Raw genomic sequence first — 22,471 nt, 5'->3', positions numbered from 1 at the left:
TTTACATGAACATAAGTATGTTTTTTTCGATGAAACACACACTGGACCAAATCACCCCGCTACAAATTTTAATGTCCAAAAATCATCTCTTTTATTTTATTTTTGGTAGATTAAAGCTTTATATAATGATTAAACATACACCCGACAAAAGATTTAGAGGAACGAAGTGTGAAGCCGGAAATTTTAAATGATAAGCGGGGTAAGATGGCCACTCTCTAGATTATTGAAACAATCAACTATTGGACAATTATAACACATTACTTTGGTGTATTGCATTACACTCAATCATGTATACCCATTTTTGCGTGTGTATAGGTGAAACGCCTAATTGACGAATTGAATGAGAACATCATGTTGGTTCAATAAATCAAGGCGCATTCATGATAAATTAGATTTTTTTTTCTCAGATACCAAATATAATAAATCTCAATTATGATAATTTCGCAAGGGTTGCACATTAAGCACGTTATTGTTACCTATAACCTATAAAAAACAACCCTCACTCTTGTTACGCTTGATCTAAAATACAACGACCTTGATATGTAGCACAACCCTCTAAACGCCTAGATTCAGGAGTCACTTCATGTAGCCATCTCACCCTTAGTGGTGGCCAACTTGACCCGTCATGATTTTAGTAGCACATTTTTCATACCTTTTTTAATTTATCATATAACAATATGAAATAAAAAGAAAAACTGGAAGTCAACGTGATTGCGGGAAACATCCTGAAGATCGATGCTGACATAATGAAATGCCTCAATTTTGTATGCATTGTGTTTGCATTGTGTTTAATTGTACTCTATGCTTAGGGTGGCCGTCTTTCCCCGTCTTACCCTACATAATTTTGAAGCTTCAACTTTCAGATTTACTTCCTCTCAGTATATCTCAGTTTGATTCCTTCCCTCCTCATCAAACCGAACTGCCTCAATCGCTCTATCCTAATCCTTAATTCTAAACCCTAATCTTGTCCAATTAATCTAGTGTTAGATTTAGTTATTATTAAATTATTAGTCTCAAATATATAGAAAAGAGTTATATCTTAGGTTGAAATTTGACTATGTAAACGTTAGATAATAAGTAATTGAGTCTGATTAATAAACGTTTTTGGAAGAAAAAAACTTTCAGTTATTAGAATATTTTACAAATAATTCATTCTGAGAGTCGCGTAGAATTTTGTACTTCTAGTACGATTTGCGATTAAATGCTCCTCAATTTTTTCTAAAATTGGCTGAACGTATCAATATGAAAACGTTCACAGATGTTTAGGGAATACACTAGGCTAAAAATTTGCCTGCAAACATTAGAACATACTGCGATATTTGCAGGATAAAAATCCATTTTTTTAAATCGATGCAAAAAATAAAAAAAAATTTTCGTCAAAGTAACAAATTATCCTTGTGCAGAATTCATAATAGTTTTCAAAACTGCTTTTCGATTTGCAGTGCGATGGTTGTTTATTGAATAATTATTCATCAAAGACGAAGGGGTAATTATTCATTCAAACAAAAATATCTCTGTATGAGAAGGTCCTACAGGAACTTTCTAGGAACCAAATGAAAGCTTATTAACACGTTGAGCCCAGCGTAAGTCCCTAGGGGCCGACGTTGAGCTTTTTGGCAGGAAAGTGCTGACTGACTGGGACTGACAGTTATAAAATGATAAAATAAAAATATATATGGTTTGTTTTCGTATGTTTTACAAAATTTGACTACTTTCTAGTCGTATTTCTGACTATATTCTATGATTAGAATACGTATCTTCGGGAACTGGGACCGTCATTGATATTGTGCAAATGCTCTTGATGCGCGCTGAATGAAAAGCGGAGCAATAAAAAATCGGGGCTTAACGTGTTAACCAGCTTTAAAAAAAATCTGGTCCCAATATCTAAGGCAGTTAGATCAGCCAATAGTTTACAAGGATATCTCGTTCGCCTCCATGCCTCCGTTTATTTCGGAAGTATGTCGAGAAAATTTTCAATTTTGGGGATGTTCTGGAAAAATTCAATCGAATGTTTGAAGAAAATTGCTTGAAACTGTTGAGGAAGAATTCTATTGAATCATCTACAAATACCTCAGATGAAGTATGCCAAGCGTGGTTCTGGTGTCCACTGCAGTTTCATGTCAAAATCTCATTGCAGCAGTGTTTACCATCAAGATTGTCTACGTCATTGTTTTGAACGCTTTGAATTCTATTGGTTCCCCCAACAAACTTTCTTTCCTGTCTGTCCCTCATACCTCATAACAAAAATAGTCACTATGATCACACAATCACTGTTATTTAATCGTGGGGAGGGCCTGGGAACTCACAACCGAAGACGCTAGGTTCTCATCACCGTATTATTCGCCGTTGCATATCGCATTATCACACACTCTACACACATAACAATCGGGTTTATGTCACAACCTCACGCTCATGCTTGAATGGGCGTCTATAATCGACCCGAGACCCTCCACCGGCAAAGTGGTTGGTAATTTATTTCTAAGCGGAATAAAACTGAAAGCGAAAGCATTCGTAGGGAAATAGCAATAATGATCGCATTCAAACCCATAGCTCACAACGAATCTCCGCATCTCTCTGCCCCCGACGCTTCGATCTGGTGTGAAAGTACCGCGGCCAAGTTCAATGTTCTGCGGGGTATGATTGCATGTTGCGGCCGGTGTACCCAAGCGCCAAGCAAGCACGCGTGATCTATGTTGGCGGGGCCATTCTCTCCTCCGATTTAATAAAACTTGTTGAAACGGGGCTGATGGTGGCGAAGTGGATTAAATTACTTCCAAGCAGTTATACCGCCGCCGCAGCCGCCGCTGATGCTTATGATGATTATCCTCACCATCTAATCCGAAGCTCGTGCATGCCTGCTATAGGTGTAGGAATCTTGCGGTGAGTGTATGAAGAATGGCACGTAAGTTTCGCTTTCAGTTCAGCTGAGGCAGCTGCATGGATGATGAGGTCATTAGCATGGTACACCGATAAACATTCTCTTCTGTCTCACCTGCCCGGGTGAACTGGAACTTCTAAAACATTTCGAAGTGAACGCAACATACTTGATCACGCATTTCCAGTGGATGATTTTCCAGTGAGTGATGGCTGGAAAACTCATTCACGCATGCCTCCACTATTCACCAGTTCATTAGCTGTGGGTTGTAAATACTTTTGGAAGTTTTAACGTTTTAACGAAGCCGCCGCCCTCGATTACAATCGGATCGCCATTCAGCCGCCCATATCATAAACAACAAAATGTGTTAATATTATGCGAATGACCGCACTTATGAGGGTTTGGACCATTCATCTGTACCATACTCGCGTTAGCGTTCTCCAATTAGCGAATCAAACGGATGTGTGCAAAATCCCGCTCGAACCGTGTTGATCTGGAGTTCCCCGCAAGGGTAGCTAGGCCGAGCGCGTTAGTACCAGTGCACCAGTCTATAGTTTCGGCTGTCGAAGTAATCGAGTTGGCTGGTAAAGCTGCTCGCGACGATAAGAAAACCCGCATTCAGAACAGAACACATTCGGTTCGGTGGACATCAAGACAACAACAGGCAGTAGCAGCGAGTGGCGAATGGCAAACGCAATCGCAAAACGGCAGCTGGTAGCAGAAGAAAAAAGTTTGTTCTTTATACAATCTGCTTTGGTGGCAAATCCAGAATAAGGCGGGATCGAGGGCGTTCGAAATGGTTTTTTTCAAAACCACGAGTACTAAGTTTTCTAAAATTCCATAAAACACGGCGCTTATCAGGGCCATTAAACCTTTCAAAAAAGAGTTTACGAAATACAGTTCAATGCTTTCTAAATTAATATCCAAAATAATAATAAAACACAAATTGATTTTTTCATAATTTGTTTGCCAGTATATGATGAGTATATGAATTTGGCAGTTGTTCTGAGCTTATTTATGGTTGGGGACTTTCCCGATTATTCAATATTCATTAATTTTTAAATTGCTTCTAGATTGAAAGTACAGTAATTTACATTTAGCTCGACATTCAGCTAATTGAACGGACCTGTAATGCGACATATTTAGTTGGACATTTTTGTAAACATAAAGTTCGAGGTCCAAATTATGACCCCACATCGAAAGTCGACACTGTACCACTGTCATCGCAAATGTTCAATTACAGGTTAAAATCGGTTAAATTCCAATGCGACACTGAGTGGTTTTTCCAACTGTGAAAGCTGTGGCGAGTGGCAACAAATCGCTAAACAGGAAGGTTTAGCCGAACTAGATGGGGATATCGAGTGATAACAAAACAATAAACTCTTTAGATTAAAGATAATTTTGTGATCCTGAAAAGGACCCTTTTTAGCCTGCATGTGAATCCAACGAGCGAACAAATCGTAATGAATGTATTTTTTTGCCATCGCTGCCTTTTAACGCTCTTTCGTTCGTCTCGTTGGACTCGCCCCTTTGGCTTAGTCTGCTGATTTGTCTCTATCCTGTGAGTGTGTACCGCTAGAGTACAAAAGGCGCGGATCCGCTGAAAATATATCATTCTCTTTCAAACCGTAAATCAGTGTGGTTGTGTGGCATCGTTTCACATCACATCGCATCAACGGATTGGTGCCGGAGCACCAGTATACCTAATAGCGGTTATAGAATTTCGGCCCCCGGAGTGCTCGAGTTGGCTTGCAAAACTGCTCACAACAATAAAAAAAACCCGCAAAACCGAACAGAACAGAGCACATTCGGTTCGGTGGCAACAACTAGATTCAGCGAGTGGCAAACGCAATCGCAAAACGGAAGCAGGTAGAAGAAGGAAAAAGTTTGTTTATACAGACTGCTTTGGTGGCAAAACCAGCCACCGTAAAACACGGCGCTTTTCAGGGCCATTAAACCTTTCAAAGAAGAGTTATTGAAAGTTTTTCACAATACCAATGCATTCTAAAGAGACATAATATGACATATAATATAAACTGATTTATTTTGTTTATCTTGTTCTTGAACTTATTTGTGGTTGGGGTCTTTTAAATTGATCATTTAGTTTTCACAAACCCATGCATGGTTTCTGAATTAAAAATGGCTTCAAATTACAACACATTGTATGCAGGATGGCATTAACGAATTTTCTCGGTAGCAAGAACTGCTTTTTTTTTTTTTTTTTTTTAATTCAGCTCGCGCAGTCCGAAGACATCGGTCGCAAATTTGTTCGCGTCTATCATATAGTGGAGATTATACCGTTATCAGTGGCTGGTGAAGTTATTTCGCCCTAACGGGGTTCTCTTTATTGCGCGAGTGAGAAGAGCAGCAATCACAACCAGCGTGAGGAAGAAGTTCTCCACCGCGGGCGCGGTGCGTGTGCCGTATCATCGCTGTGTGTGCTTTATCATCGTCATCGATTCCATCATCGTGTGGTGGTGCGATTTACCGTTGCAGCTGTACCGAGCGATTGCCACGCGGTTCGATTGGGACACCGTTTCATTTCATTCGCATTGGTGTGCGATTTAGGTATAATATATATATATATATTAGGTTTAGGAAGATAGAAGAATTCAAAATTATTTTATTTCATATCTGCCGTAATGGCAGAAGGTCAAGTTGAAATGGAGATTGAAACTACTGTTTCCTCCTCACTAGCTACAACGGGGGCTGGGAAGTCGCTCAAACGCGTTCCCCCCTCAGAAGATGTCTCTTCAGAGAAAGAGTTAATTAACCTCAACAAGCCCCCCTCAAGAAAATTGGCAAACTTTTCCTCTTCGCCCCCTCCATCTCCCGCTTCCGTTCAACTCCCGAACTTGCCTCCCAGTCCTACTGATCCCACTCCCGCTCAACAATCGACCTCGTCCTCCCCCTCAGTTGTTTCCTCTCCTCGTGTCAAGGTCTATCCAGACGATGCACCTGGAGCTGGCCCATGGGTTGTTTTTTTCCGGCCCAAACCTAAAGGAAAATCTATTAATGTCATTCAGGTTTCGAAAGATCTGGCAAGATTTTATTCCTCCGTGGTCGAAATCTCTAAGGTTAGGCCGAACAAACTGCGTGTTGTCGTGAGTGATCGGAAACACGCAAATGCAATTGTGATCGACGAGAGGTTCACCCTAGAGTATCGTGTCTACGTGCCCTCCCATGACGTAGAAATCTCGGGGGTGGTAACTGAAACGGGTCTGACGTGCCAATTGATAAAAGAAGGAGTTGGTAAATTCAAAAGACTCCCTTTGGTGGGCGTTAAAATTTTGGACAGTCGCCAACTAGGTAAAGTATCCCAAGAAGAGGGAAAAACGAAATTCACGCCGTCAGACTCGTTTCGAGTAACTTTTGCTGGTTCGGCCCTCCCTGACTACGTCATGGTGGACAAATTGAGACTGCCTGTGCGACTCTTCGTGCCAAAGCCCATGACTTGCAACAAATGCAAGTCAGTTGGTCACACTTCAGATTATTGTGCCAACAAGGAGCGCTGTGCAACTTGCGGAGAGCAACATGTGGGGGAATCCTGCAGTGCGACTGAGCATAAGTGTCCATATTGCGGGGGATCCCCACACGTGCTCTCAGCTTGTGAAACTTACAAGAGTCGCTGGGAGAAACAGAAGCGCTCTTTGAAGGAACGCTCAAAACGCACTTTTGCGGATATTTTAAAGGGCGCTTCTCCACTTGCCCAACAACAATCAATCAACACTCAAAATGTCTTCGCCACGTTGCCCGTTGACGAAATGGAAGCGGACACAGCTAACGGGGGCACACCGTTCATTTTCCAAGGGAATCCCCGGCGCAAAAATGTGACCACTCCCAAAGTTCAAGGACAAGCCCCACCGGTTATACCCCCTGTTAGCATGTCTAAAAAATCGAGTGCAGCGGACAAGCAAAATCAGGTTCCTCCTGGTTTCCGTGGGAATAATTCACCTTCGAATGGCCCAGCACTCGAGGGGACATCAAAAACCCCAACTGTCCCTGTTTTTCCGTCTAGTTCAACTTCCCAATCGGGATTTATAAAGTTGACTGACCTTATGGATCAAATCTTCACGTGTTTTAACGTTTCCGACTCCATCAGAACCATTGTCATCTCAATGCTTCCAGTGTTAAAGACAATTTTGCAGCAATTGATGCAAACATGGCCCCTTCTTGCAATGATTATCTCTCTTGATGTCTAATTTAAATAGAGAGGTCGGAGATATCACTGTTTTACAGTGGAATTGTCGTAGTCTTATCCCTAAATTGGATACTTTCAAATTTCTAATTCATAAATTCAATTGTGATGTTTTTGCTCTGTCCGAAACCTGGCTCTCTTCTCAAAATGATCTCTCTTTCCACGATTTTAATATAATACGCTTGGACCGCGATGACAGATACGGAGGGGTACTATTGGGGATTAATAAGTGCCACCCATTTTTTAGAATTGAACTTCCACCTATTGGAGGGATCGAAGTTGTTGCTTGTCATGCAAACATCAGAGGCAAAGACCTCTGTATTGTCAGTTTGTATTGGCCTCCGAGAGCTGCGGTTAGCCGCAAGCAACTTGTTGACATGTGCTCACTCCTTCCTGAGCCACGATTGATCTTGGGAGACTTCAACTCTCACGGAACTGCCTGGGGGGAACAGTACGACGACAATCGTTCACTGTTGATATATGATCTTTGTAACAGCTTCAATATGACACTTTTGAACACTGGGGAAACAACACGTGTACCTAAACCTCCTGCTAACCCAAGTGCTCTTGACCTCTCGCTTTGCTCGAATTCACTATCGTTAGATTGCAAGTGGAATGTAATCCAGGACCCCAACGGTAGTGATCACTTGCCAATCAAAATTTCCATCACCATTGGGTCGAATTCTTCTGAATCTATAAACATGGCATATGACCTCACAAGACACATTGACTGGAAAAAATATGCGGACGCGATTGCTCTAGCCATCAATTCCAGAGATGGTTTGCCTCCATTGGAGGAGTATAACTTCATTTCTCGTTTGATATATGACAGCGCGGTTCGCGCTCAAACGAAACCCATCCCAGGCTCCACTATTCGTCGAAGGCCTCCCAATCCATGGTGGGATAGCCAATGTTCCAAGCTTTATCAGGATAAATCGAACGCATTTAAAGCTTTTCGAAAACGTGGAACCATTGAGAATTTTCAAACGTATTTGGACCTTGAAAATCAATTTAAAAACTTGATCAAAGGGAAAAAGCGTGCTTATTGGCGAACTTTCGTGGGAGGTTTGTCACGAGAAACGTCAATGAAAAAATTATGGAAAGTGGCTCGAAACATGAGAAATCGCTCTTCATCGAATGAAAGCGAAGAATATTCACATCGATGGATTTTTAAATTTGCACGGAAAGTTTGTCCCGATTCCGTTCCTGTGCAAAAAATTGTTCGAGATATACCACAAGATAGGTGCGATCTTGATTCCGAGTTTTCGATGGTAGAATTCTCTCTTGCTCTCCTTTCTTGTAACAATTCGGCTCCAGGAACAGATAGAATTAAGTTCAACTTGCTGAAAAACCTCCCTGATGTGGCGAAACATCGCTTGTTGAATTTATTCAATCAGTTTCTGGAGCATAATGTTGTTCCAGATGATTGGAGACAAGTGCGAATTATAGCTATTCAAAAACCCGGAAAACCCGCGTCCGACTTCAATTCGTACCGCCCAATAGCAATGCTGTCTTGTATACGGAAATTGTTGGAGAAAATGATCTTGTTTCGCCTTGATCGTTGGGTTGAAACGAATGGCTTACTCTCAGATACACAATATGGGTTCCGCAGGGGCAAGGGGACGAATGATTGTCTTGCGTTGCTTTCTTCAGAAATTCAAATGGCTTACGCCGAAAAAAAACAAATGGCTTCAGTATTCTTGGACATAAAGGGGGCATTTGATTCTGTTTCAATAGAGGTTTTGTCAGACAAATTACACTCTCGGGGTCTACCGCCTCTATTGAATAATATGTTATATAACTTGCTTTGTGAGAAACATTTGAATTTTTCTCATGGAGATTCGGCAGTAAGTCGGGTCTCTTACATGGGCCTCCCTCAGGGCTCATGTTTAAGCCCCCTTTTGTACAACTTCTATGTAAGCGACATTGACAATTGCCTTACACAAAATTGCAGCTTAAGACAACTTGCAGATGATGGAGTAGTGTCTGTCGTAGGATCAAAAGAATCCGACCTGCAAGAACCCTTACAAGATACATTGAACAATTTTTCAACCTGGGCCATTGGGCTAGGGATCGAATTCTCCACGGAGAAAACAGAGATGGTGGTTTTTTCTAGGAAGCATAGACCAGCAAAACCAAAGCTTCAACTTTTGGGTAAACCAATCACTCATGCTATGTCATTCAAGTATCTTGGGGTCTGGTTCGACTCCAAATGTACTTGGGGGGCCCATATTAGGTATCTGAGTAAAAAATGCCAACAAAGAATAAACTTTCTCCGTACAATTACCGGCACCTGGTGGGGAGCCCATCCAGAAGATCTTATAATGTTGTATCGAACAACTATTCTCTCAGTGATGGAGTATGGCAGTTTCTGTTTTCAATCAGCTGCCAAAACACACCTCATTAAACTCGAGCGAATTCAGTATCTTTGCCTCCGTATCGCGTTGGGATGTATGCCCTCAACGCATACCATGAGTCTCGAGGTTTTGGCAGGCCTACTCCCACTAAAAGATCGCTTCAATTTATTATCTCTTCGGTTCTTCATCCGGTGTAAGGTCATGAACCCATTGGTGATCGGAAATTTTGAGCAGCTGATCGGGCTAAATTTTCATTCTGGATTCATGACTTCATATCATGAATTCATCTCCATGCAGGTTGATCCTTCTTCGTATATTCCCAACCGTGTTTGTTTTCCTGACTACATCAATTCCTCTGTACATTTTGATCTGTTCATGAAGGAGAAAATCCATGGAATTCCAGATTATCATCGATCGGGGATCGTTCCTACGATCTTCAATGCAAAATATGGGCGTATCAATTGTGATAATATGTACTTTACTGATGGGTCCTCTATGAATGAGTCCACAGGATTTGGAGTGTTCAACGAATCTTTTAGCACCTCCCACAGTCTTCAGAATCCTTGCTCAGTGTATATTGCTGAATTGGCAGCGATACATTGGGCGCTGGACAGCGTCGCCTCACGACCTGTTGAACACTATTACATTGTAACGGATAGTCTTAGCTCTGTCGAAGCTATCCGTTCAGTGAGGCCGGAAAAGCACTCGCCGTACTTCCTTGAGAGAATACGAGAAAATTTGAGTGCTTTAACCAGACGCTGTTATGTCATTACCTTTGTCTGGGTCCCCTCACATTGCTCAATTCCGGGTAATGAGAGGGCTGACTCATTGGCAAAGGTAGGTGCAATTGAAGGCGATATTTATCAGCGTCAAATCGCCTTCAATGAATTTTATTCTTTAGTCCGTAAAAATACCATCGTTAAATGGCAACGTAAGTGGAACGAAGATGAATTGGGCCGGTGGCTTCACTCGATTATCCCTAAGGTTAGCCTCAAACCATGGTTCAAAAGTCTGGACTTGAGTCGGGACTTTATTCGCACCTTCTCTCGACTCATGTCCAATCACTGTTCGTTAGACGCGCTACTCTTTCGTTTTAATCTTGCCGATGGCAATATCTGTGCTTGTGGCCAAGGTTACCACGACATCGAACACGTTGTTTGGTCGTGCGAGGTGTATCTTGTTGCCAGATCGAATTTAGAAAACTCTCTTCGGGCCAGAGGAAGACAGCCCAATGTGCCGGTGAGAGATGTGTTGGCTCGGTTAGACCTTGATTACATGTCCCAAATATATGTCTTCCTAAAAGCTATCGATCTTCGTGTGTGATTGTCCTTATATCCTTATATTTTCCTTTTCCTTTTCCTTCGCGAGAAATTAAATCCCTTCTTACTAACAATAGAATAAGGTGAAATGTAAATACATGTTAGATGTAAGATAGGCTTAAGAATTGAGTATGATGAATGTGAGTGCGAATGTGAGTGTGAACATTGTCAACATATCCTTATATCCCTTCCTTTTCCTGAAAAAAATGTCACCCTTCTAAACTCGAGCAAACCGCGAGTAATCGGTTCTCTACTTCATTAACACTAGAATTAATGAAAAATGAATATATATACTTGTAACAATACAGATAGGAGTTTGGCTCCTTTAAACTTATGTAACTGAGCCTGTAAAAATAAACGATTTAATAAAAAAAAAAAAAAAAAGAACTGCTTTCTTTGGTTGATAACTGATGTTGAAAAATGAATGACGTTACATCTGCATTGTATAGAAAAATAACTAAGGAGCAACATGATGAGCTATGTATTTCCTTATTCTTCTTTCTTTGTTTTTAGGAGGCTTTGAACTTTGCAGTTCATTCGCCTCTATGTATTTCCTGCTGCTCTGTTCCTATTTTAAAGGGCTTTAATCCGAAGGTCATTCGTCCATGTATTTACTGTTGGTTTTTCAGAACGCTTATAGCTCGTTTATTTCTCGACAGATCGTAGAGTTCGTCTCCAAAACCTCAGTTCTTTTTCATTTTTATTTACTTTGTTTGCGGAAACTACAAATCTTACAATTCATTCGTCTCCGAAACACGGAAACAGTTTAAGGTACGGTAATGTGCTCAATAGTGAAATATATGATAGTGAATGAGCTGATGACCACCTATGCATCCCCTATCACAGCCATCATTTTGATTGTACGATATGTGCATACGCCGAAAGATGCCCGGCGTTGGACATTTAATAAGTACAAAGCCTTCGGAAAAAAATCAAGAATTAACTATAAGACAGCGAGAAAAAATTGAGAAAGTTTGTAAAAAAAAACGCAAAAACACAACACCAATGGTTCTTTTCAGAACCCCCAACATGTTCATGAAGAGTAAACAGTAAACTAATCCACTTTTCAGGTAGATAGGTAGGTATTCACGTAGCAGAAGAAAATAAAACAATATATTTAAAATATATATTTAGCAAAAGCTGTCCCCTTTGTATAGTCCTACGTCACTCCGGTTATGTCCCCGACATTACCCACCCGTCTTTTTTCTGTTTTCATGTATAAATCACAGCGAAATTGAAGAAATTTTCTATTAGAATCATCAGTTGGAGAGTATTTTATAGTTAAATTCATTTGTTGTCAGTCCAAAGATGAACGTGGATTCCTATATACCGTTCTGAATCATATTTCGGACACTTTGTTCTAATATCTTGAAATGCTTAATGTACTGATGATATAACTATACAATTAATATCACAATTGCTTCTTTAGAGTGATCCCTTTGTTTCGCTATCATTTCATATGAGAACTACATTATAACATTAATTATAACATAATCGGCAAAAAAACACCACTCATTATCGTTTGTGATTGACGTTTGCTTAGCGTGAGCACGTAGAATGTACCCGTTCATAAATATTTAATTTTCTCCCTTGTTTCGAAAATAAGCACCCCTGGACCCAAAGCATTGAAGCTGGAATCAAGGGAAAGGACATCATTTTCTGTTGGATCCCGGGACACTGCGGAATTCAAGGAAATGAATTAGCTGATCGTCTTGCCAAAGAGGGAAGAAATTCTGAACTATGGACTGATATCCCCCCATCCGAAGACATCATCAGATGGGTTGATAACAACCTACGATCGTGTTGGGATATAAATTGGAACACCTCTAATGACTTCTTTCTAAGAAAGATAAAGAATACCACCCATCCTTGAATGGACAGTACTAAGCGCCCCATTCAAGTATGCCTGACACGCTTGCGTATCGGGCATACTCTCTTAACACATAATTACTTGATCGCAAATCAACCGCGCTGCACATGGTGCAATGTAAGGCTCACAGTAGAGCATTTGTTAATCAATTGCCCAGTTTTTAACATCTCTAGAACAAAATTTCAGGTTGGAGACAGCATCAGAACTGCATTAGCAAGAGACGACATCGAAGAGGACCGGACCATAAAATTCTTAAAGGATACAGGTTTATTCGACAAAATTTAATAATATAATATCGAAATGAATACACACTAAAAGTATTTTCCTTTTCTGTTCTTTTATTTTCAGCAAAAGATGAGCAGGTTTTTACGCCCATTTTAGAAGCAAGCTCTTCAAGCACACTAAAATGGGCTTTTTCCCTGCTCCAATTGTTTGGTTGTGTTTTTGGCCCCAGAGCCGTGTAGGGTGCGGCGATACGACATACGTCCATAGCGGTTACTAGGACTGAGTCGAGCGAGAATAACGAATTTTGCAATAGTTTTTCTTAGTTTTCCTTCAGTTAAATTTCCCGCCCTCAAGGGCAAGAGACGAATGAACTCTCAGAGTTTAAAGTCTCTCTAATTCAATACCTTCCTTCCTTCCTTCCCTTGTTTCATCAGTTCTCATCATCGTTAACAGTTTACTGTGATTGGTTGGTAAGTGTTTCGCAGTTGACTATAAAATATAATCAATTGTAATGTAATTTTCACCCAAAAAAATACGAAATAAAGTGTCCGAAATTTGATTTCAATCTGTCCGAAATTTGATTCATATTCGCTTCATTTGAAAAGCCTTTTATTCGATGATTTTTTCTTGTTTTCAATCAAATAGGTACCAAAGTAGAAAGCTTAAAAGCAAATTGAACTAATTTATTAAAAATATCAACCAAATAATACCTGTGCATAAACTTTAGATCTGTTTTCTGCATCATATGCCTTAAGCGTTCGAAATATGATTTAGAACGGTATTATGTTTCTCGAAACCGCACAAGAATTTTGCAAAAATTGGCATGCATTTTGTATCGTGACAACACGCTCCGTGCGAAAAAAACAGTCTCCATAAAGCGTTGTCACGCCACAAAATCAATAACGTGTATTGACTCATTCCAGCGTGACGTAACAACGTTTTGACTCACTAAAAATAGTTTTTTTTCTCGTTTTCGGAAATCACACGATTTCCAAATAGTAAACGACGTCAAAGTTAAATTGAAAAAAAATCCTACAAGAATCGTCAGTTAGAGAATATTTTACAGTTGATTTTGCTTGTTGCCAGTCCAATACTTTTGTGTCATGACAACGCCTGTCTTTTTGAGGTTTTCGACATTCGAACATTAATGTTGTATTTTCAGTTTCTGAAATTTCTGGAATGACATAAACCTCTTCGACAGGGAAGGTAGCAGGGTATAACGGAATTCGAATTTATGGGTTTAATTAATTGGTAACATGCACAGTTTTTCCACCGGACGTTATCCCAGATGAAGTTTTTACCGTCACCACTCGCACAACTCCATCGTCCCCGGGAGAACCTCAACTGTCCTGCTCATTTTCCAACACATAGAAACGTCTGTAGGTTTTTCTGGAAGAGATGGGAAAATCCTGAATGTTCACCAGCTTGTTAACTAAGATATTCACAGGTGGATTCAATCGCTTTATTCTCCATTGCAGTTGGGTCAAATAATTCTTGCGCCATCTCTTCCAGAAGTCCTGCAGACTTTTCTGTATCAGTTGCCATTTGTTTAGTCGGTTACATGGAACTGATTTTAAGTTTACCTCCGGGATTACCTGCAGAGAAGTGCCGACTAGGAAATGGGCAGGCGTCAATGGCTCCAAGTCGTTTAGATCCTCAGACATCTGTCACAATGCACAATGGTCCAGGACGCGCATTTAAGTGAAAATTAGCATCAGAGCTCGACAGTTATTCTCTAGACAAAAACTGCCCCAGACAAAGTTGTTACATATGACAAAGCGCTTATTTTGATGTTGTCAAAAATAGGGTTACCAAAATTTTCGATGAAATAAAAAACATAACTTTCTTATCTTTATAGATAGAGGTAAATATAGTTCGACAATGTTTTAGCCCCAGTTATTCTGAGCAAATTTGTAGAACAAAGTTTTTTTTTCTATCTCTTGAAATAGCCGATATAGCGCTTTTCTAAGTTGCGTTAGGGTCACCATGAAAAAAAAGGTTTTTTTTCTCTATTTTTTATATTTTAATTTTCAGTGCAAACTGACTTCAGAACACTTTTAGAGCTCACTAAGTCAAATATTTTGCGATGTAGAACTTGTCAATATCTGAATTCTACTCAAAGTTATTGATATTTCTTTCCATAAAATACGCTCTCTTCATTCGCTTGTCATTCTTTTTGGGGCAAACATAAAAAAATTTTGTTGACGGCATTTGAAAGAAAATACTGCACTCTACATAATGTGAGATTTCCAAAACTATGTTATTTTTTTGTATTTGATTAAATTAAAATTGAAAAGCATCAATAACTTTAAATAGGATTAAGATATTGACAAGTTCTGCAAAATTTTGGTCATGATAAACTCTAAAAGTCGTTCGAAGACCATTTTTTTTTGGATTTGAAATAAAAAAGTTAGAGAAAAAAAACCGTTCTTCCATGGAGACTTTATAGAAAAAAACATTGTTCTAAAATTTTTTCTTAAATAACTGGGACTATAACATTGTGGAATTATGTTTACCTCTATCTATCTATAAAGAAAGTAAGATTTTTTATTTCATCGTAAATTTTGGTCACCCTTTTTTGACAACATCAACATAAGCGCTCTATCATATGCAACAACTTTGTCGAAGACAATTTTTGCTAGAGAATAACTGACGAGCTCTAAATGCTAATTTCCACTTAGATGCACTTCCTGGACCAGTGCGGTGAAGATTCAATCTCAATCGAAAGAAATCGACGAAAATGACAAAGAATACCATTTGTCACCAAAGAAAGCATTGCTCGATCGCTTGAATTTGGCTAACCTTGTCAACTGAGATCCGAAAGGGTTCATTGTCAAACGAACGCTATTCCTTCTCATTTGATTGTGATGAACGCATTTGTCCGAACGAAAACAAATAATTCATTCTCACAATCTCGGCTTTCAGTATTGAAGTATGATTTCCGTCATATAAGCGGGGCATACACAGAGCAGGCGATGGGAGAGCATTCTATAATGCCCCTTGCCCATGTGTTAGCATCACACTCCCACAGTAATGCGAGGAACGTAAGAATGAAAGAAATAAAAAATTCACTCTCGCCAGTTGTTCCTCTGTTTTTTTTTCTTAAAACATACCACTGTATCGTCGGATGTCGATTGAGTGTCGGTCACTAGTTCAATTGATAGGGACAAACGTAAATCACAAATAACAGCAAGAAAAGCGACTTGAATGGAGGTGTGGTTATTCAATGGAATGAATGGGATACAGTGAGAAGAGATCCGTATGAGTGAAATATGCTCGTATATCAAAGATTGGTACATAGGCCTTCACTGCTGGTCGTCGTGGGGTAAAGTGGTCCAAAGTAGTCAACGCCCGTTCGTGAGAACAGACGAGATACGGCGACCCGTGCTGATGGCAGCTCTTCCATTGACTGGTGGATTGAAGACGGCTTTGCTCGGAAACACCTTTGGCAGTGATGAACAATGTAGCAAGCGAGATTCCTTCCGTCCAATGGCCATCAACGGATTTGCAGAATTACAGTGGCTTTCTTAAAGCACTATAAAAATCCTGTTTTTGGCAATTTTTTGAAATCGATGCAAACAATTTTTTTTTTTCGTCAAAGTAACAAATTAACCTTGTGCAGAATTTATTGGAGTTTTCAAAACTGCCTTTCGATTTGCGATGCCACGGTTGTTTATTGAATTATTTATCATCAAAGACGAAGGGTAATTTTGCATTCAAACTGAGTTATCTCTGTGTACAGGAACGTTCTTGGAACCAAATGAAAGCTGGTTGATAAAGTTAATTGGATTTGCTATTGAGTTGGTTAACAAAACATTGTATTAGTTCAAAATATTCTTGAAAAGACAAGGAAAAATTGATTTATCATTTCTTCGCGATATTGTTGCCCACTACAGCTACACGCATCAAGATAAAAATATGTACGTAAAATATTCTAATACCTGAAAGTTGTAGCTTCAAAATTATGCGCATCCCATCGACATGCGTTGATTTTTCACGAAGTTACAGCATGTCAAAAATCAATTAAAATTTCCGACTTCGCACTCTGTTCCTCTAATTTTTTGTCGAGTGTATTTTAATTATAAATACGTAGATTTAAAACTCGTCCTCTTTGCCGTTGCTGCATAAAAATTAAATTTGTGCTCATTCAAATAACGTTTTCAATTTTCTCCTAAATCTAGATTTGGTTCTTTGCAGAATCTCACCGAATGGATCCATTGGTCAAAGATATTGTGTGAAATTTTGTGTTGCACACAATGTTTCTTGTGCCGAAATGATGAAAATGTTCTTGAATACATTTGGTGACTCAGTTATGTCGTAAAACACGTCTGTATTAATGGTAGAAGACATTTAAAGGCGGCCAAGAAGATATCTTCCACGAAACCGTTCATCATATTTTGGTTGATATTTTGGGCATGAGAACTAGTCGCAGAACGACTAGTGCCAAAAGAGTTCAATTTTCTTCTTCCTTTCATCGCAGTCAAGTGGCTGAAGACGGTTATAAAAAGTGTTTCAATGACCGGATTGTTCGTTGGAAAAAGTGTGTTGCTTCAGGAGCCTATTTTGAAGGCGATAAAATAAATTTAGATGATAAATGAAACATTTCTGAATTCGTTCAGAACTCACCACAGAATGAATTGGTCTTCTAACACACTTTCAGCATTTAGCTTGAATCCGTATTGGAGCTGGTACAGAGGGTCATATCATATTTACACGAAATTTTCAAAAAAAAAAATAATACAGACAGTGTTTGTGAAATCATAGGATTAGAAATTGGCGCAACTTCAGCAACTTTTAGGAAGTTTGGATTTCTCCTTGAAGATCATTTTTTAAATGCAGTTCAAAATTCCCTTCCATAGCACTAATTTGGTGTACGATGTAGAGAAGTGGATTGGACAGAGTAATGCAATCAAATGTGGCATTTACAGAACATTTACAAAACCCTCAGAGCCTAATACAACTTCGAATATCTTGGCTTGATGGAACCTTCTAGCGTGCTGAGAAGTACTTAGACAATATAGCAGCATTTGAATTATTTCTGCAGTTAACTGAAGCATTCCAATTTTACAAATAGCTTTAAATATATCTGTCAGGAGATATTGCGTAAAAATCTCATATCGCTCCCATGCGAACATATTTAATCGCTTTGTAATCGTAATTGCATAAATTACTTATTTGCATAGAATTTCTACGCAGCAGCGATTGCCACAACCATTCAACTCACCTGCTCAGTTCCGCCGAAACGTAATTACTGTGGGGACTGTACTTGACGGGAGCTTTGTACATGGCACAAACGAGCCTCTCGCGGCAGTTTTCATCAACGATCCCGAGCGAGTTGAACACTTTTTCCAACCGCTGCAATATCGGGCTGTAGAACGGGTCGACTGGTCGCGGGGTCACGCCCTCCTGGACGAACGCTTGGTGGTTGATGATTTGTTGCTGTTTGGCGATCAATTTTTGCTCCTGGGCTATCCTGTAAGCTTCCTGGCGCTGGGCCTCCCGCATCTGTGGGGAGAAAAGATAATTCGTTTCGTTAAAATCGTTGCAACGCGCGCTCTAGGTGAAGTTTTGAACGAACATGTCAACAACCAACACAAATATGCTTGACCTGTTTGAAATTCTCGCGAAGACACTCGCTTTCTATTTCATTATTAAAATTAACCTTTTGTCAATAGAAACAAGGGGAGACACCGGCGCGATGCTGGTTTGTTTTTGAACGCGTAGGTTAACAAACTCCGTCGCCATCAAAACATAAAATGATATTCATAACCAAAACAAAGCACGCACACGTGATCAACATCCAATATCCACGCGGCACACTTTCCATCCCAATGACGGCTGGCTACAAATTATGAAGAAAGCGAATCTTCGTACGTGAAAAGAGACTCCAGCACATTTCACATTCCATCCGTTTTTTTTTCTTGAGATTGGGCTGGTGTTTTAATCCCTTCATGCTTCCATGAATAAGTAGGATGTGAAATGCTCTTCCTCGGTGGAAGCCGCCAATGCAATGGTGGCGGCGGCGACGATACCGAACATGATCACGCAATCAACTGGAAGTTAGCTAATGAAAAGAGATTTCGAGCTTGCGGATGTCGTTGATCGAACGATTAGTTTTGTTTTCGTTTGATTGACCCTATCGAAGATGAATGGATGTATTTGTCTCGTAAAGCCATCAATGGCTTGTTGAGAAACGATTACCAGAGGCCGACGGAGATTGTTTGAAGAAATTTCACTTTTTTCCATCCAACGCGACTGAGACAGGGTCAAGGTTAAGTATTTTATGTTGCACTTTTCCCATGTTCCAAGGGGAAATAAGTTTTCTTCAATAATCGAAAATCGTCCCTTGGACGGATATTTATTGATTACTACTTATTGTGTATGCCTTCACAGTAATTTGTTCGGGCGGTTCATTTCTCCATTGGTATCCGAGACGACCGCAGCTTTCGACGGATGAAATAAAACGCTGCTCAACAAATCATATACGAAAAATTGTAGTTTGAAAATGCTTAGCATTATATTGGCTTGTTAAAAACAAGTTCATCGACCGATTGTCAATTTTAACCTCGTGAATGGTATAACAATCGATCGCAACGTCATGTTTTACAGCACAAACTGACGTAAAAAGGTTTCTCTAGTTGCTGCGTACCGAACAACCTCGGATGTTTTCTCTAATGCAATAGTTGGGAGTGGTTAAACCTGAGTGATTTTTTGTTTCATTCGGGGCCGATGATTTATATCCAGTCCGTAGATTAACTGCCGTCGGGTTAGCATCTAATGACCGACCGACCGCACGCTTCTGCCTGCTCCCATGTCACAAGCTGATATAGTCTATCCCAAAGTATCCCCTCTCCATTTGTAATGATAGCTTGTAATTACCAGCGTCTCACAGTATCAACATCATTTGGGAGGTGAATAGGGGCACTCTTTACCCTTCGGGACACTATTTATTTTTTCGCTTGGTGTGGACGCTGGAGTCTGATCAATGCATAATTGACGAATAACAAGGAAAAACGTATTAGTGTTCGATTCACTTAAAATATGAACGCACTGTTATGTTACTGTAGCTCTTCTAGCGATCGCTTCTGATATTTTTTACAACAGGTTCATTGAAAAGTTGTACTCATTATCGTTATGAATTAGATTTGACCAATAGAAGCGGAAATAAGATAATTAATTTGAGGGTTTATGGAGGGAAATTAAACATTTCCGCTAACGGAAAATTATCGTTCGGATTGCGAGAGATACAGCACACGTCGGCAGGTATATAGGGATGTTTTGAGAAAAACTCGTGCTAACTCAGGACATTCGTTCTTACTAATAAAGGAGACGAATTTCATGTCATCTCGTCTTAGAAGTTGGCAGTACCATCTAAAAGTGCACTGAACTTTGTGGGTGTAAAAACATTGACCATTTAAGCAACTTTTCCTACTCGTACATATTAGGTTGTCCCATAAGTTTCTCCCACGCCACACTTTGTTTTCTTAATTATTGGTTGTATTTGATTTTTGTAGTTTACATGGTCTTGGGACCAAGGGACCATATCCAAAAATCGGAGAGGTGTTTTTTCGTTTTTGAGTTATCATTTTTCGAAGTTAGCCGATGGTCCGAAAAATATTTTTTCCATGTTTTTCAAGAAACGACTTTTTCCAAAAATTCATAACTTTTCAACTACTGGACCGATTCAGTTAATCGACATAACAAATTGAAGCCAATGAACTAATCTTTTTTGGAGAAATATCATATTTGCTAAACAAACTGGATTCTAGTCGCATAGATCTAGTGTAGTCGCAAATGAATATTGAACGAAGACTAAATACAAGTTAATTTTGAATAGTCATAACTCAAAAATAAAAAAAAAAAACCAAATTACACCTGTCTGATTTTTGGATATGTTATATGGCAAAAATCTTATCTTCCATGTCGCCCTTGGTCCCGAGACTATTTTTTATCCCATTTGTTTATATATTTAGGCCCATTAGAATTTTAACTGTAACAGAGCCGAGTTTTAATCGTGTACATGGTGTACATTGGGGCGCCAATAAATGTATGGAAAAAAAGTTTGAGTTTTTTGAAAATCGCAAAATCACCCAAAAATGAATTCGGGGTTTTTGAAAAAAAAAAAGTTTTATGCCAAATGTCTTAAAATGGCATGAAACGTCTAGATATAGTGTTATCTCGAAATTTTTTTTTGTCAAAAATCGGTGATTTGTCGTTTTTCAAAAAAACTCAAATTTTAACGTTTGTGACACCAGTAAATGAAGTCCGAATGAGTTGATATTTTGCATAGGTTATATTATCGTATAAATCAACATTTCGTAGCAATAAAAAAACTCAAACTTTGACCGCTTTGCACCACTCTCCCTTAAGCCCAATTGAGGTGATATTTTGCATATGGTGTTTTTTCGAGGTGATGAACATTTTTTTATGGGGTAACTTTTTGAAATTCGATTTTCATTGGCACTCTAGTGTATATGTTTAATTATTCAATATTTTGGTATAAATCCATGAAATCGATGTAAAAAATATAAAAAATTGAAGTTCTCTAATTTAAAAGTAAAAAGTTTAAAATTCTCCAGTTAAAATTTTCCCCTTTTTCTGCTAAATCACAAAAGCTTAAGCCTTGTTCTATGTTCATAAATGTTGGAATCAGGAAATGCAACTGTGACACCGCTTTACATCGACCCAGTCGCCAAAATTTTGGATTTAATCTGGAATCTTCTTGGAAGTGAAACACAGCTCTTTTAAACCATAAGATTATCAAAAAAAAACCCTCTGCAGCTGAGTATCGCTACCGAAGGTGGCCGTCTAGTTAGCCGGTTTCAATTATGACGTTTCGTTAGGGTGTCCCAAAATAACATTTTTAGATAGCCGGGGGGCTTGACTGGATGATTGCTTGTGGCAGGGGTTTTCAAATGGTGCTCCGCGGCAAATTTGTGCTCCACGAAGTACCTCTGGTCTCTGCTTCCCCCTTTTTAAGCGCTCATGAACCATGTCGATAGGTAGAAAACATAGTTAAAGAGTTATACAATACATTTCAATACAGAAGTTACCAAAAAACAAAAATTTTATGTGATGAATTACCGTTGCAATTTAGGATGTCGGGTTAGGGCCACCTCCCCTATAATATCAAACAAATCTATATTAGTATTTACGTTTCTAGTTATATGAAAATCATCAGAATTCGGTCATAGTGGAAGTAGTTATTGATGTTAACTTTATTCCATAAAATGTGACCTGTTGTCTGATTTGGCACCCTGTAAGGCGTAGTCCTACATCAAAAATTGCTATAGAATACCAAATTCGATTGACACAAATCTCATCAATCCATCATGAAATGACTGAGCAATAAGCGTGGGAAATTGGAAATTTTTCACGATGCGCTCGATTTTCGTTTTTCAATTTGTACCCTCAATATGTTCCAGAAAGATGTAATCCTGCGTCAAAAAATTGTATGGCATAGCTCAGGAAAATGATTCATCGTCGTGCGAATTTGAGTTTTGACGCAAAATTCAAATTATTTACGACTTTTGTTGAAAATATGTTTATATTGCTTGAAAATCTTGTAAAATCAAACCCTTGAATTTTTCTCACTTTGTCTTAGGTTTCACAATTTAAATGATAAAG

At 39.2% G+C, this 22,471-nt stretch overlaps 1 protein-coding gene across 4 annotated transcripts in view; it reads right to left on the bottom strand.

Moving 5' to 3' along the window:
* The window catches only part of LOC129772021 (uncharacterized), a 137,185-nt gene that overhangs the window by 11,256 nt on the left and 103,458 nt on the right, over positions 1-22,471 (bottom strand). For all 4 annotated transcript variants that reach the window (XM_055776176.1, XM_055776179.1, XM_055776177.1 and 1 more), the window contains one exon: positions 18,069-18,349. In XM_055776176.1, the coding sequence (XP_055632151.1) occupies positions 18,069-18,349 (281 nt within the window). The remainder of the gene's footprint in view (positions 1-18,068; positions 18,350-22,471) is intronic.

Source organism: Toxorhynchites rutilus, chromosome 1 (genome assembly GCF_029784135.1).
Source record: "Toxorhynchites rutilus septentrionalis strain SRP chromosome 1, ASM2978413v1, whole genome shotgun sequence".
NCBI classification, from domain to species: domain Eukaryota; kingdom Metazoa; phylum Arthropoda; class Insecta; order Diptera; family Culicidae; genus Toxorhynchites; species Toxorhynchites rutilus.
Note: the sequence above shows the minus strand (reverse complement) of the source record. Positions and strands in the feature narration are given on the sequence as shown.